Source organism: Eulemur rufifrons, chromosome 30 (assembly GCF_041146395.1).
Source record: "Eulemur rufifrons isolate Redbay chromosome 30, OSU_ERuf_1, whole genome shotgun sequence".
NCBI classification, from domain to species: domain Eukaryota; kingdom Metazoa; phylum Chordata; class Mammalia; order Primates; family Lemuridae; genus Eulemur; species Eulemur rufifrons.
Genome location: NC_091012.1, coordinates 66,863,845 through 66,879,145, shown reverse-complemented (window position 1 = coordinate 66,879,145; position 15,301 = coordinate 66,863,845). Strand labels below are relative to the sequence as shown.

At 43.3% G+C, this 15,301-nt stretch overlaps 1 protein-coding gene across 1 annotated transcript; it reads left to right on the top strand.

Moving 5' to 3' along the window:
* The first annotated feature begins 4,510 nt into the window (after nucleotides 1-4,510).
* Nucleotides 4,511-14,379, top strand: LOC138378926 (nuclear RNA export factor 2-like). Its single transcript, XM_069464232.1, has 19 exons — nucleotides 4,511-4,585; nucleotides 5,130-5,213; nucleotides 5,329-5,433; nucleotides 5,550-5,630; nucleotides 5,758-5,827; nucleotides 5,974-6,062; nucleotides 6,168-6,275; nucleotides 6,454-6,563; nucleotides 8,110-8,146; nucleotides 8,586-8,654; nucleotides 8,737-8,792; nucleotides 8,943-9,050; nucleotides 9,171-9,229; nucleotides 9,335-9,450; nucleotides 9,565-9,607; nucleotides 10,241-10,313; nucleotides 10,812-10,994; nucleotides 14,128-14,188; nucleotides 14,335-14,379. Exons 1-19 carry the CDS (start codon nucleotides 4,535-4,537, stop codon nucleotides 14,377-14,379), a joined length of 1,548 nt encoding a protein of 515 aa, XP_069320333.1. The 5' UTR covers nucleotides 4,511-4,534.
* The last annotated feature ends 922 nt before the right edge of the window (nucleotides 14,380-15,301 follow it).

Sequence of the window (15,301 nt, the reverse complement as noted above, 5' to 3'; positions counted from 1 at the left end):
CCAGCTTAATGAATTTCAACCATCAATTCTTTTTTTTTTTATTTCAGCATATTATGGGGGTACAAAAGTTTAGGTTATGTATGTTGCCTTTCCCCCTCTCCCCAATCAGAGCTTCAAGCGTGTCCATTCCCCAGACAGTGGGCATCGCACTCATTATGTAGGTATACACCCATCCCCTCCCCCCCCATCTGCCCGACACCCAATTAGTGTTATTCCCAAAGGTGCACTTAGGTGATGATCAGGGAAACCAATCTGATGGTGAGTACATGTGGTGCTTATTTTTCCATTCTTGGGATACTTCACTTAGTAGAATGGGTTCCAACTGTATCCAGGAGAACATAAGAGATTCTATATCACCGTTATTTCTTATAGCTGAGTAATATCCATGATATACATATACCACATTTTACTAATCCACTCATGTATTGATGGGCATTTGGGTTGTTTCCACATCTTTGCGCAACCATCAATTCTTGCTCTGGTAAACAGGTGATCTTAGTCTTCATTTCCACAATTTCTTTAAAGGAACATCATGTTAATTTGGCAAATAACAAAAATCAATTAACTATTTCTGAGCATGCGATGATATTAAAAATTGTTAAAAGAGCAGGTTACAGATATTTTTGCCATAGATTGCAATTTGAAAATATATCTGTGTATATGCATAACTTATCCAGTAGCATACTAGTATACAACACCAAACATAATCACATGTAACCTCTTTGTCTCTCTCTCTCTCTCTTTCTCAAATTATTTGCTAAAGAAACTGGATCAGGCCAGGCGTGGTGGCTCACGCCTGTAATCCTAGCACTCTGGGAGGCCGAGGTGGGCGGATCATTTGAGCTCAGGAGTTCGAGACCAGCCTGAGCAAGAGCGAGACCCCATCTCTACTAAAAATAGAAAGAAATTATATGGACAGCTAAAAATATATATAGAAAAAATTAGCCGGGCATGGTGGTGCATGCCTGTAGTCCCAGCTACTTGGGAGGCTGAGACAGGAGGATCCCTTGAGCTCAGGAGTTTGAGGTTGCTGTGAGCTAGGCTAACGCCACGGCACTCACTCTAGCCTGGGCAACAGAGTGAGACTCTGTCTCAAAAAAAAAAAAAAAAAAGAAACTGGATCATTTGTCACACATTTGGTTCAGTTCATCTCCATGATAATGCAAGATCTACATTGCTGCTGAGGCTTGATCAGATTCTTATTTAATGTTTTTGGCAAGAATACTTCATAGGTGGTGCTCCTCACCATATACATGATGTCCGGTTGTTTCCTGTTTTGTGATTTTTACCAGCCATTGATGACCATTGTATAGATCTTTTACTTACTTAGAGGTTTGTAAATGATGTCAGTCAAATTCTGTCTTGTCTTCTTTATGTAGTGACTGGAATATTCTTATAAAGAGAAACTCTAATCAACAGTTTGGCTATCTTTATGTACAGCTTACATAGGAAAGGCAGAAGAAATATTTGATTCTCTCCATTTACAGATTTTCATGAAAATAAGTTGGTTTCCTGGTAGTCTCCAAATGTCACCAATAAGGTTCTTCTTTATTGTTGTTTTTGAGTATCATTATGAACTCATGGCTTTTTAACACATTTTTAACAAAATCCTTGTTATAGGATTTTGAGCAGAGGAATGACAAGATTTGACTTGTGCTTTAAAAAAAATCTCCCTCTCTGCTATGTTGAAAATAGATGGTAAGGAAGCAAGTATAAAAGCAGAGGGAAGAGTTGGAAGGCAACATAATCCAGGAGATAGATGGTGGTGACCTGGCCAGGGGAAAGCAATGCGGGTAGTGAAAAGGAGTCAGCCTCTGGATATATTTTGAAGGTAGAGCCAAAGATCTCATCCTGATCAGTTGGGTTAGAAGTATGAGAAAAATAGAGCACTCCAAGCTATCTCCAAATTTTGGGGACTGAACATGAAGAATTTCTGGGCCATATTTAATTTATTGCCATATAGGGAAAGTCCTGAAGCAGGATTTTCTTGACCATGGGTCACACAGTGAAAGCAATGACTCTCCAGAGGAGTTCATCTGAAAACTGATCATAATCAGTACATTGTAAAGTATAACAGTGAATGGATTATGCCCCTCACCTCAATAGTGTTCATTGTACCCATTAAGTGGGTTTTTGCCTTTCTCCTCCTCCCCTATCCCCCTATTTGATTTCCAATGACTTTTACTTTCCTCTGTGTACTTGTGTGCCCATCAGTTAGTTCCAATTTATTAGAGAGTACATGTGGTGTTTGTTTGTTTATTCTTGAGATACTTAGCTTGGGATAATGGTCTCCAGTTCCTTCCAAATTGCTGCAAAAAGCATTAAGTCACCTTTTTTATGGCTGTGTGCCCCCTTAATAGTTTGAAATTTTAAAAAAATTAAAAAAACAAAACAACAAAAGATAAAAAAAAGAAAATGCAGGATCTACATAAATTATTTGGAATTCAACAGAAGAAGAGTAAGTGGATTGTTATTCATAATCATGTGCTGATACAACATGGAGTAATTAATATATAATATGTATAAAATACAAACCTAGAGAACCTTAAATTTAGAGCCCAAAAGGAAGCTGGTTTCTAATACCCTAATTTCCTTAACCTCATCTCCAAAACCACTAGTATTACCATCTACTGGTATGTTGTTTCAGTTGAATGTGATAAAAATAAAATATACTTAGTGAATATACCTATGGGAGAGAAAATTGATACTATCGTATATTTCTGTAGATGTAAATTAAACTTCCAAATCTTGCCACACTGTGAATTAAACATGTTGGTGGGAAGTGTGGGGGTGTGAACAAGGAAATTCCTAGGGGTACTTACAGTGTGAAATATAACCAAAACACATTATAAGCATACCTGTGTCCATAACGATAGAGTTCAGAGTAAAGAAAATTAGTAGATGAAGAGGATATTATATAATTGTAAAAGGATCAATCCACCAGGAAGACATAATAATCCTAAATATGTACACACCAAAACAACAGGAGCCTCAAAGTACATGAAGCAAAAACTGATGGAGCTGAACAGAGAAATAGCCAAGTACATAATTATTGTTGGGGCCTTCAACACCCGACTCTCAACAATTGATAAAATGACTAAACACAAAATCTGCAAGGGTACAGACATGAATATTGTAATTAATACAATAACTGTATCTACATGACATATATATATAATAGAATACTCCACCCAAAAACAGCAGATTATACTTTTTTTCAAGTGTCTTGTAACATTCACAAAGATAGACCATCTCCTAAGCCATCAAACAAACCTAAACAAATTTAAAAGAACTGAAATCATACAAAGAATGCTCTCTGACCATAAAAAATCTCTAAACACTTGGAAATTGTAGTTGACACCTACCATTTCAGTTCATTATTCAGACCCTTATTATAGAATAGTGGAGGTTAGAAGCATTGTTTCTTCAGCTGAAAGACATTTTGGCCTGAGCAAGAAGAAAGTTCACTTTAGGTATTTCAAAAAGTATTGTTGAGGCAAGGCTGGAGGCAGGGAGACAGTTTAGCAGGCTGTTGCATCAGTCCATTGTGTCATGAAAGCTTGTACTAGAAAAGAAAATACAGCTTGCAGAATGTTAATGAAATGAATTTGGTGGTTGATTGGTTTTGGGCGGTGTGAGAGAAGTTGCCTATCAGATTTTGGTGAGGTTGTTAGATTACAGAGGCATAAGAGAAGGCAAGATTTGGCTGCCTTCCTGGTGTATGGCTGATGTCCAGACTGACCCATGAACATTCACACTTATGGTCTTTATAAATCCTGCTCTATTTTCCAAATGGTTCCACACAATTACCTCCTCCTTTAAGACTTCATCACTAATTATGTTATCTATGAAAAAGGCTCTAATATCTGGACAGGTAGAGGAGTTTGCTTTCTGGGGTTTGTGTGATTGCTAATACAGGGCAGACTGGCACTTTGTTTACCCTATAGTGGGGTTAGGCCAAGACATGGTAGGTGGTATATGACCACTGATGTATCTTCAAACTTGTATTTTTGTTCTCAATTTTAGAATACAGTGATGGTGATAGCTCTCCTCAAGAAAAAGAAGCTGGGGGTTCTTGCCAGGGAAATTTTGGCAAGGGGAACCTTCATTATGAACATGGTGGGAGTGAGCATCCACCTTCCCACCTTCAGGAGGATGATGGAAACGTAATAATAAGGGATGTCCATGAGGACCCCCAAGAAAGACAGTAAGTAACCAGGCAGCCTGGTTCGCATGTAGCAGCCCTTGGGACTGTGCAACTCTTTCACTCTCTGTGGTCTTCTTTTTCTTCTCTAACTGAAAAAGTGGGGAATGATAAAATTGGAATAATGGTTGAATGATCCTAATTGTAAATCTGGTTACGACTGAGTTGAGAGTGTATAGAAAACTTTGTAGCATTTCTGTGCATTTCTATACATTTATGGACACATCCTTCAATCCATTTCCCCACAGCAACTCATCTACCTTAAAACTCAACAATAGTTGTAAGAAATGGCATAATGAATACCAAGATAAAATTACTCCAGAGAGAGAAATGGAGAAGAATAAGCAGGATGGAGCTCTGGGGTGCTGGTTCAAGATCACAGTGAGTGTCCTGACAAAATATAGGGAATGTGCAGGAGGTAAGGAAGAGTTGTGTTGATCACATGTAGAAGTGCTAGGTACTTTTCTAGGGACATCGGGAGTTAACCTATAAGGGTAGGTTCAGAGAAGGAATATAAAGGGAACAGGCTGACTACAAGAAGACCTGAGAGGTTGTGTAAAGGCAAAGGTGGAAACTACTGCCAAGAAAATGGAGCAGTTCTCCAGCTGATGCCTCATGGCTCAAGCTGAGTGTGGGCATGTTGAGTCTCTGGAGTCCTCAGAAGAGCGGTCTGGGTCTTTAATAAGTAGACTTCCCTGGAACCTTATGAAAGTAAGATCATTTTGAGCATCTGAATTTCATTATTTGTTGGGGATAAATCTGGAATACAGAGAAAGGACAATAATATCTGGGGAAAAAATTTTCTTTTCTTTAGAAGTCCATTAAAACTAGGTAGAAGATCAGAAAAAACATCTGGCTGACTGTGTTCTCCAGGCTTAATTCCATGTTGGCTCTCTTCTCTCCTATTTCTTCTTTTCACCCTTAGATTCCTCATGGGATAAAATATGACAAGACATGGCTAATGAACTCAATCCAGACCCATTGCAGTGTCCCCTTCACTCCAGTTGATGTAAGAGAGGATGGTAAAGCCATATGGGTGAGCACAGGGGAGGGGGAGAGGCCTGGCTCCGCAGGGGCTGTTGGCCTCTGACGCTGTTGCTCTGGCCTTCACTCCGTCCCCATAGTTCCACTACCTCAAAAATAGGGCCCGGTTCTTTGTCCAGAATGCTGGTACTGCCTCTGCATTGAAGGATGTCAATAACAAAATTTTCACTGAGGAAAATAAAAAGGTATGTATTACGAACATTCCCTTTTCCTAGTCTCAGTGCAGGAGGACAGGCCAGGGGCTGGTCATCTTCTGTGGGATTAGAGGTCCTGGAGCTTACCCTTCCTCTCCTTCCTACAGATATCTATCTTTGTCAGTCCTTCTGCTGTACCCTACTCTATGAAAAATAAGTTGAAGCCAGAACAAATGGAGCAGCTAAAGGTAATGCAGACTCAAGGCACATTGTATACCCCTTTCCCGGACTCATCTCTTCTTGTCCCAGGCCCCGATTTCCCTGTCACCACCATCAGCACAGCCTCAGAGCCACTCTCCACCTCTATCTCTGCAGCTGACCATGAACAAACGATATGATGTCTCCCAGCAAGCTCTTGACCTCCAGGAGCTCCGCTTTGACCCAGGTATGGCTTTCGGCAGTGATTCTAGGGCAGGTGAGAGCAGAGGGGTCTGCCTGGGTGGGAGAGTCAGGGATGTCAACTTGGAGAGGGGTCGGTGCTGGCGCTGGTCCAGGAAACCCCTCTCAGCCTTCTGATTCCCTTCTCTGAAGATTTGGTGCAGCGTGATATGGACATAATCCTGAATCGAAAAAACTGCATGGCTGCCACCCTGCAGATCATTGAGAGGAATTTCCCTGAGGTGAGGCCTTAGGTAGGGGGCTGGAAGAGGCTGAGTGGAGGGCAGGTTTGTCTCCAAGGCCCTACAGAGTAACTGTCACTCTAATTAACTCTTCTTACCCAAAAGCTATTGTCCTTGAACTTGCGCAACAACAAACTGTACCGGCTGGATGGCCTGTCTGACATTATAGAGAAGGCCCCTAAAGTCAAGATCCTGAACCTCTCCAAAAATGAGGTGAGAGGAGAGAGCCAGATCAAGTTTGGGTGGAGGATGGGTGGTAGTGCTCATCGGGGTGATGACAACAGACAGGCAGAGGTACCTCTGGGGAAGGGAGAGGACTAAGGGGTCCAGGGTCCCATACGTCTCTCTTTCCCTGAGACTCCCTTTCTGGTTTTCCCCTCATACTTCTCAGCTGAAATCGGCATGGGAGTTGACCAAGGTCAAAGCGCTGAAGCTGGAAGAGCTATGGCTAGAAGAGAACCCCTTTTGTAACACCTTCGCAGACCAGTCCGCCTACATAAGGTCAGTGGTAACCTCTGTCACCCTTCCGGGGCCCCTTCGCCCCCTGGGAGGCTGAGCTGCCCCTGACAGTCCCCTTCTGCAGGAGGAGGCAGCCCTGGCCCTCAGGGAGGATCACAGGCCCCGCCCTCTCCTCTCTGTCTGTGTCCCTCAGCTCTGCTTAGAGGTCTCCTTCCCTTCCCTGACCTGCTCCCCTTTTGCCCTGCCCGGGGCTGTGTTTCCCACCTCTCTGCACCCAGCCTCCTCCAGCACACCCTCCATGAATGTGCACCAGGAAGCAGGGCTCCCCTCCTCACCAGGACCAGGGTGTTCAGGCTTGGGCCGGATGCTGTGGCCCAGGACCCCATGCTGAGCCAGGCCTTCCTGCCTCCGTGCTGACATGGGTCTTCCTTCCCCTCTTCTGAGAGGGGCCCTCCTTCCCTTGCTCCATAAAGGCCCGCCCACCTGTCCTGGGCTGACGTGGTGGCTTCCCTGCCCCATGCTGAGGGCTGAGGGCTGAGGCACTGGGTGGCTGCCCTCACGACATCTGTTCCTATGGCACAGTGGCGGGAGCTGGGTCCTCCTTGGGGAGAACCCTGGGTTCCCTGCATCGAGGAACCAGAAGTGAGCCACCGCCAGTGAGCAGAGGGCTTCCCGCGGCAGGAGTGGGAGGCAGAGGGCAGAGGAGGTTGAGGAGACAGAGGCCAGGCCTCTCGGGGTACTGCCTCTCCCTCCCCCCACACCTCACACCATCCTGCCTGGTCCTTCAGAGGAGCCCTGGGTATCCCGAGATGGGAGTGATACCTCGGGCACAGTGCCAGCTCAGATGGGCACAGCTGGGCCAGGACCATCAGGAAAGAACGTGGTGATCCTGAGAGGGGGCCCCAGACCCTCAACCCCATGCTCAGCTGGAGCCTGACACTTCACTCCTTCTGGGGGAAGGTCTCCTGCCCCCGTGGCTGCTCTGTCTCCCATGCCCAGCTTAGACTGGGCTCACCAGGTGACAGAGGCCCCACCTGCTTCCAATAGCCCCCAGCCCAGCAGGTATGTGGTTCCCATTCCTGCCTCAGTTCCCAGGGCCAGCCAGGGGCAGGTGAGGGAAAGGGCAGCCACAGGGGAGCCCTTTTCTTATCTCTTCCTCCCTGACCCCCACTGCCATGGGAGAGCATTTTCCCCTTCCCTCTGCTTTGCTTCCTCTTTCTCCTTGGCCTCTCCTCTCCTGCATCTTCCCCATCTCTCCCTCTCAGATCTTCACACCCCTTCCTGCCATCCCCCCACCTTCCCTCCCTACCTCCTGAGCCTGGACTTGCTCACCTTTCTGCCCCAGCATCCCGGGGCCATCCCTGGGGGATGAGCTGCTGTCAGCCAGAGGCAGACCCAGCGGAATGGTGGACACCCAGTGAGGTAGCAGAGCCCTGGGCTCCCAGCCCATTCCCTGCTCCCTGCGGAGCCTTCCGTGGGGACCTGGAGGAAGGAAAGGGAGGCAGGGAGGGCAAGGAATCCCTGGAGCCTGGCTCAGTTTGCTGCTTTGAACTGTCAATCCCTTCATTCTATTTTTGGTTTTGGACAGTGCCATCCGGAATTTTTTCCCCAAATTGTTACGCCTGGTAAGTACCTACTGTTGTCATATTGTCTCCTCTTACTAACCTACATGACCTCTGCACCTGCCCTAAAGCATTTTGCGAATTGCCTAGGTTAGGTTTTTACATTTTACTATTAGCCAAGTATGGAGCATGAACTCCTGACAAAAGCATGGCTATTGTCACTGGCAAAAAGTGACCATAAACACACATGCTCATACACGCACACACATACACACACACTTTCTCATACACACTCTCTCAAGATTACTTGTTCACACAATAGTTGCATATAATAATAGAGGCTTACAGGACCCACGGGTGAATATTTCAACTATTGTCTTGCTAATAGAATTCCAAGGGCCATTGCACACCTGACCTTGTTCCCCTTGGACCCATTCATCTCCTTGCTCATCCAGCTCTACCTCCCTGGTCTGCACTGCTGACTACCTCTTCCCTTCCTCAGGATGGCCAGGAGTTAACATCTCCAGCTATAATTGATGCCGAATCCCCTGAGATAATAAAACTTTGTAAGGTGAGAAGGGACGATGATGATTTGAGGTGTTTCAAGGGAGGTTTTGCCAACCACATAGTTTCAAGGTGTCTTTTCATTACAGGAAAGCTATAAAGGATCTGAGTCTTTGAAGAGTCTGGTACTTCAATTCCTGCTTCAGTCAGTACCCCTGGAACCATGAGGCAGGGGCGGGCTGGGACAAGACAGGTCACCTTAAGCACATGTCTGCTTATGAGTTGAGGGGAGCTTTGAACACTCCTTCAGGTCCCAAACCATAGATATAGCATGTCCCCCCTTGCTCCCCCACAGGTATTACTTGATCTATGACTCTGGAGACCGACAGAGCCTCCTGAATGCTTACCATGAGGCGGCCTGCTTCTCTCTGACCGTTCCCTTTGGCCCTGAGGACCCAGCTTCGTGAGTATCACAGCTCAGACTCTGCTCCTCAGCCATGTGGCTCCCCAGCAAACATAGGTCAGCTCCTGGAAACACTCGCACTGGCTGGACCACCACCTCCTGTTCCTCTTTCTCTTTTAGGAATGGTTGGTGTGAGTACTTCAAGGATAGCAGGAATATGAAGAAGGTCAAGGACCCTGGTAAGTTGTGATAGGGGAGATCAGCATGGGAAAGGGAGTGTGGAGTCAATAATAGGGTACAGGGATCAGGGTGTGGCAACCCCAATGCTTCTCTTTCCCACACAGACCTGCGGGTTCAGCTGCTAAAGCACACAAAACATGAGATTGTGGACTCTCTCAGTGTTTTCCCCAAAACTCAGCATGACCTTAACTCCTATGTCATAGACCTGTGCGTCCAGACGGTGAGCACCTGCTTCCTCCCTCAGGAAATCCCAGAAGGTCGAAGTAGGTAGGAAATAGGTAGGCAGGTAGGTGGAGGATCATGAAAGCTTGAGTTTACTCTTCTTCCTTTTCAGGAAAGGATGCTTTGCTTTTCTGTCAATGGAGTGTTCAAGGAAGGTGAGTGTCTGTGGAATCCCCTCCCCAGATCTCTTGTTACTCCCTTTCCCTGGCTGGGCCTCCTCCTAGATCTGTCTCAGCACTTCCAAGTTGTTTCCCTCTCTTCCCCTCCCATCCCATCCTCTATGCTCCATTTCAGATTCCTTTTGTGTTCTCCCTCCCTTATTTTGCTCCCAAATGTCATTGCTCACCTGACCTACATGTGTACCTGTCTGCCCCTGCACAGCTCAGACATTAGGGACACAGGCAATGGAGTTTGATCCCTCTCATCACATGTCCTTACTTTAAGAACTTTGACCTTCTGCCTGTTTGTTACCTAACCCTTCAGTTTCCTCATTTGCAAAATGGGACTGGTAAGCTTATCTCTTGGGCAACTGTAAAAGAATGAGTCAAGTGAACTTGTGTTTGTCAATGCACTTGGCACATGTTAGGAGGTTCTATTACTGGGAGGTTATTATTCCTACTGCTGCCCTCTCAGTCCCTGAAACCCCTCCTGACTCCCAGTGAAAAATTGTCCCAGTCTGCTCCCCTCAGGGTGCCACAAGAGTATCAGGTAGGATCCTGACTGGGGAACCCCATGTGCACGTGTAAAGCATGTGCAACTCTAAGGAGGTATCGTTGTTGTCGTTGAAGTGGAAGGACAGTCCCAGGGTTGTGTTCGTGCCTTCACCCGGACCTTCATCTTGACTTCTGGCAGCGATTCCAGGTAAGTGGTGTGTAGTGGATAGGAGCATCCATTCTAGCCTGGGGCCAGTGGTATAGAAATGTGATAATATAGTCTTAGGGTCTTCTCAATACCATGCAAAGCTAACAGGTAGATCCAAGGAGAAGTCTAGATTAGGAAAATACCAGATTCTATTCTTGACCCCAACACTCAATAATTAGCTGTGTAATCTTCAACGTATAAGACTTCCTTGTGACTAACTGTCCTTTTCTGAAAATGGGGATGAGGGTCCACTTCTTTTGTAAAGGGTACATGCATTGGGGTTAAATCTACAAATCTAAGCAAGTTGATAAACAATCTCTCCAAAGGTGGACTATGTGGTAGGGGTAAAGTGTACCAGCCAAGGGATCTGGAAGATAGGCATTATGAATAAGGGTTTGGAAAGCATCTGGTTGCTGAGTGGCAGTGGAAACAGGATCATTGTTAGAAGTGTGGGGTTGTCCATTTGTCTGATTGTCTGAGGACCCATCTTTCCTCCAGTATGTACATTGTGAATGATGAGCTGATTGTGAGAAATGCCAGCCCCAAAGAGATCCAGAATGCCTTCTCCACTCCAGTGCCCACACCCTTCTCCAGCTCCATGCTCACCTCCTCTCAGGAAGAGCAGGAAATGGTGCAGACTTCCTCCACTCAATCTGAGATGAACCTCCAGGGGTCTCAGAAGTAAGTGCTGGGAGTCTCTCTGGATAGGCATGAGCTGGGAGGAGTAGGGAGTGAAAAGTGGAAGCTTTCAGTTAATTTTTAAAAATAACTATTTGGATATTGTGCTTCCAAGAAAAGTAGGCTTATAAAATATACATATTAATTTTATTGTTTATAATGATACTAATTATAAAAAAATGTAATGTTCAGATCAGATGACATGATCTTGTATATATAAAATCCTAAGGAAACCAGTAAAAAACTATTAAAATTAATAAACAAGTTCTGCATTGTTTCAGGGTGCAAAATTAATATACAAAAATCAATTGTATTACTATACCAGAAATGAGCAATCAGACAATAAAATTAAGAAAACAATTCCATTTGTTTGCACAAAAAAACATACTTAGGAACAAATTTAACAAACAAAATGTAAAACATACAGTCTGAAATCTACAAAACATTGTAGAAATAAATTAAAGAAGACCTAAATAAATGAAAAGACATCCAGTGTTCCTGTATTGGAAGACTTAAGATTGTTAAGATGGCAATACTCCCCAAATTTCTATATAGATTCAATGCAAATGCAAAATCTTAGCTGACTTCTTTGTAGAAATTCACAAGTTAATCCTAAGATTTAAATGAAAAAGTGAACCCAAAATAGAGAAATAATCTTGAAAAAGCAGAAGGACCCATTACAAAGTTACTACAATCTTACTACAAAGCTACAATAATCAATCAGTGGTGGGTGGCACAAGCCTAAGAATAGACATATAGATTAATGGAATAAAATGAGAGTCAAAAAAAAAAAAAACCACTTACCTTTATGGTCAGTTTTCAACCAGGATGTCAAAAATATCCAATGCGTAAAGAATAGCCTTTCAATAACTGGTGCAGAGACAAGTGGACAGCCACTCACTAAAAAATGAATTTGTACCCTATCTCACACCACATGCAAAAATAAATCAAAAGGGGCCAAAGGCCTAAAAGTTAGAGCTAAAACTATGAAAATCTTAGAAGAAAACACAGGGGTAAATATTTATGACCTTGAATTAAGCAATGATTTCTGACACATGACCACAAAAGCGTGTGTGCGTGCACACACACACACACAAAATTAGATGAACTTTTTCTTTTTTTTAATTTTATTTTTATTTTTTGTTTGTTTTTCAGCTCATTAAGGGGGTACAAAAGATCAGGCTATATACATTGCTAGATGAACTTTTTCAAAATTTAAAACTTGTTTTGACTTAAAGACATTCTCAATAAAGTGAAAAGACAAGCCACAAAATCAGAGAAAATATTTGCATAAGAGATACAAATATCTGATAAGAGACTTGTAGCCAGATTATATAAAGAACTTTTAGAACTCAACCATAAAAGATAACCCCAATTAAAATGGGCAAAGATCTAAATAGACATTTCTTCCCCCAAAAGATACACAAATGTCCAAAAGTACATGGAAAGATATTCAACATCATTAATCATCTAGGAAATGCAAATCAAAACTACACAGAAATACCACTTCACACGCACACCAGGATGGCTATGATTTTCAAAAAATGGAAATAATAAGTATTGATAAGAGGAAGGGGGGATAGGGAGAGATTTCTTAAAGGGTACAAAATTACAGCTAGAGAGAAAGAAAAAGTTCTAGTGTTCTATAGCACTATAGGATGACTATAGTTAGCAACAATGTATAGTTTCAAATAGCTAGAAGGAGGATATTGAATGTTCCTAATACAAAGAAAGAGTAAATGTTTAAGATGATAGATATGCTTATTACCCTGATCTGATCACTATGTATATATCAAAACATCACTATGTACCCCATAAATATGTACAATTATTATGTGTCAATAAAATATTTTTTAAATATTGGCAAAGATATAGATAAATTGGAACCCTCATACATTGCTGGTGAGAATTAAAAATGATGCAGCCAATGTGGAAAACAGTTTGGCAGTTCCTCAAAGTGTTAAACATGGTATTACTATATGACCCAGCAATTCCACCAAGAGAGATAAAAACATGTTCCCACAAAAACTTGTACATGAATTTCCATAATAGCCAAAAAGTGGAAACAACCCAAATGTCTTGAATGGAAAAATCAAATGTGATATAACAATATAATGGACATATTATTCAGCAATAAAATAGAATGAAGTTTTAATATATGATATAACATGCATGAACCTCAAAAATTTTATGTTAAATTAAAGCAATCACAAAAGACTACATATTGTATGAGCCCATTTATATAAAATGCCCCAAATAAGCAAATCCATACAGACAGATAACAGATTAATAGTCATCAAGGTCTAGGCAAACAGGGGAATGGGGTAAAGAGTTGTTTCTTTCAAGGTGATGAAAATGTTTTGGAATTATTTAATAGTTAATTGTGATGGTTGTGCAATCTTGTAAATATACTAGAAAATCACTGAATTGTATAGCTTAAAATGGTGAATGCTATGATATATGTCTTATATCTCAATTTAAAAGTGATTGGAAGTGTGATCTAGAACCTCTTGTATTATCTTGGATAGAGCTGGAGCCCATTCTACTAAGTGAAGTATCACAGGAATGGAAAAACAAGCAGCACATATACTCACCATCAAATTGGTATTAACTGATCAACACTTATGTGCATATATCATAGTAACATTCATTGGGAGTTGGGCAGATGGGAGGGGATGGGTATATACACACCTAATGGGTGCGGTGCTCACCGTCTGGGGGATGGACATGCTTCAAGCTCTGTCTCAGGTAGGGCAAGGGCAATATATGTAACCTAAACATTTATACCCCTGTAATATGCTGAAACAAAAAATAATAATAATTTTTAAAAAATGATTGGAATTTTTTTTGTTTTTGAATTTGTTATTTTCTTGAATATCTTTTTAAAATCAACATGTATTATGTTCCCTTGTTCTTTTGAACACTTCTATTTTTCTGCTTTGAATTCTAGTGGGCATTAATGTTAGTGATAGATGTTTTGGCTTTCACTAGATCTTTCTTCATCATTCCAGTAGTGCTCATACTGGTACATGTGTCCCAGCAAAAAAGTAGCATAGTTTTAGCAGTGGCATTTTGTGGACAGCATGCCTATCCTGGGATAATAATGGAGATCACTTGATCTTCTCCCCCACCCCAGGTGCCTTCAGGACAACGAGCAGAACTATACCAAAGCTGATCAGGTCTCTGCTACACTCCAGGTGAGATATAGGAATCAAGTGGGTAAAAAATGGATATTTCTGGGCCTTCAGGAATCCCAGGAAGGTGGAAGTTGGGTGGACTGGGAATGCACCTGAGGAGGCTTGGCTCTTATGACATCCCAACTCCTTTCCTTTACTTCCTCTAGACTGAGGACAAGATCCCAGAGGAGGCCTGCAAACAAAGCCCCTGAAAGGAGCCCTTGGATATCATCTTTGTCTTCATCTATATCACCTTTGTTTCTCTGTTCACCAGCCTAAGGCCCCACCCGTGACTGGGGTTTGAGGCCTGGCTGACCAAGAAGATAAAGTTAACTTGTAAGCCAGATAATATAACCACCCAAAGAGCCAGTTGTTCTGTGTATTTTCCCAACTCCCGATCACTGTTTGTTCTCCTATTAAAGAGTGATGTTGCACGTTGTATGTTGTGTGTCCTGGATTGCTCTTCATCTGCCCCCAACATGATCCCATGGGGCCAGGACTGAAAGGCCCTGCCGCCCCCAACCTTACCCCCATTCAGCCCTGGCTGGCCTTAGCAGGTACATCAGGCTTGCCTTCATAGGCAGTTTGTCAATAAATCCTTATGAGAAAAGACGCACGCTGCTTCCAGAGATTGGCCTTTGGAGACAGCAGGACTCTGTCAGATGCTCTCCCTGGAGGCCTGCAGAAGCAGGCATGTTACCTGGCACAATAGGGGCTTTGCAAGGGATACCTACTGGCTAGTGAAGGGGAAGGAAGGGAGGGAGGGGGGGAAGGAAGGGAGGGAGGGAGGGAAGGAAGAAAGAAGGAAGGAGAGGACTCACACATTTTGCTTCTCATTCTTCATCATTTGAACATTTTCAAAGACCATACTGTGATCAGTTTTATGATTTGTACACAAGTGAATGTAAATGAGCCTTTTCACAGCTCTCACCATGCTTCCATCTGTCTTCCCATCCACCATCCCAGCCCTCCCCGCTTCCTGAAGGTGCACTGTGCAAGTAGTCTCATGTTAGCACCTGCAGGGTGAAGGAGAGTCAGCCTGTCTGCCCAGCTCATTCCTCGGAGAGGTGACGCCAGGTGCTCCATGTCCATGTTCTTGAGGGGGTTCAGCCACTTATTTTCACCTCTAAACAA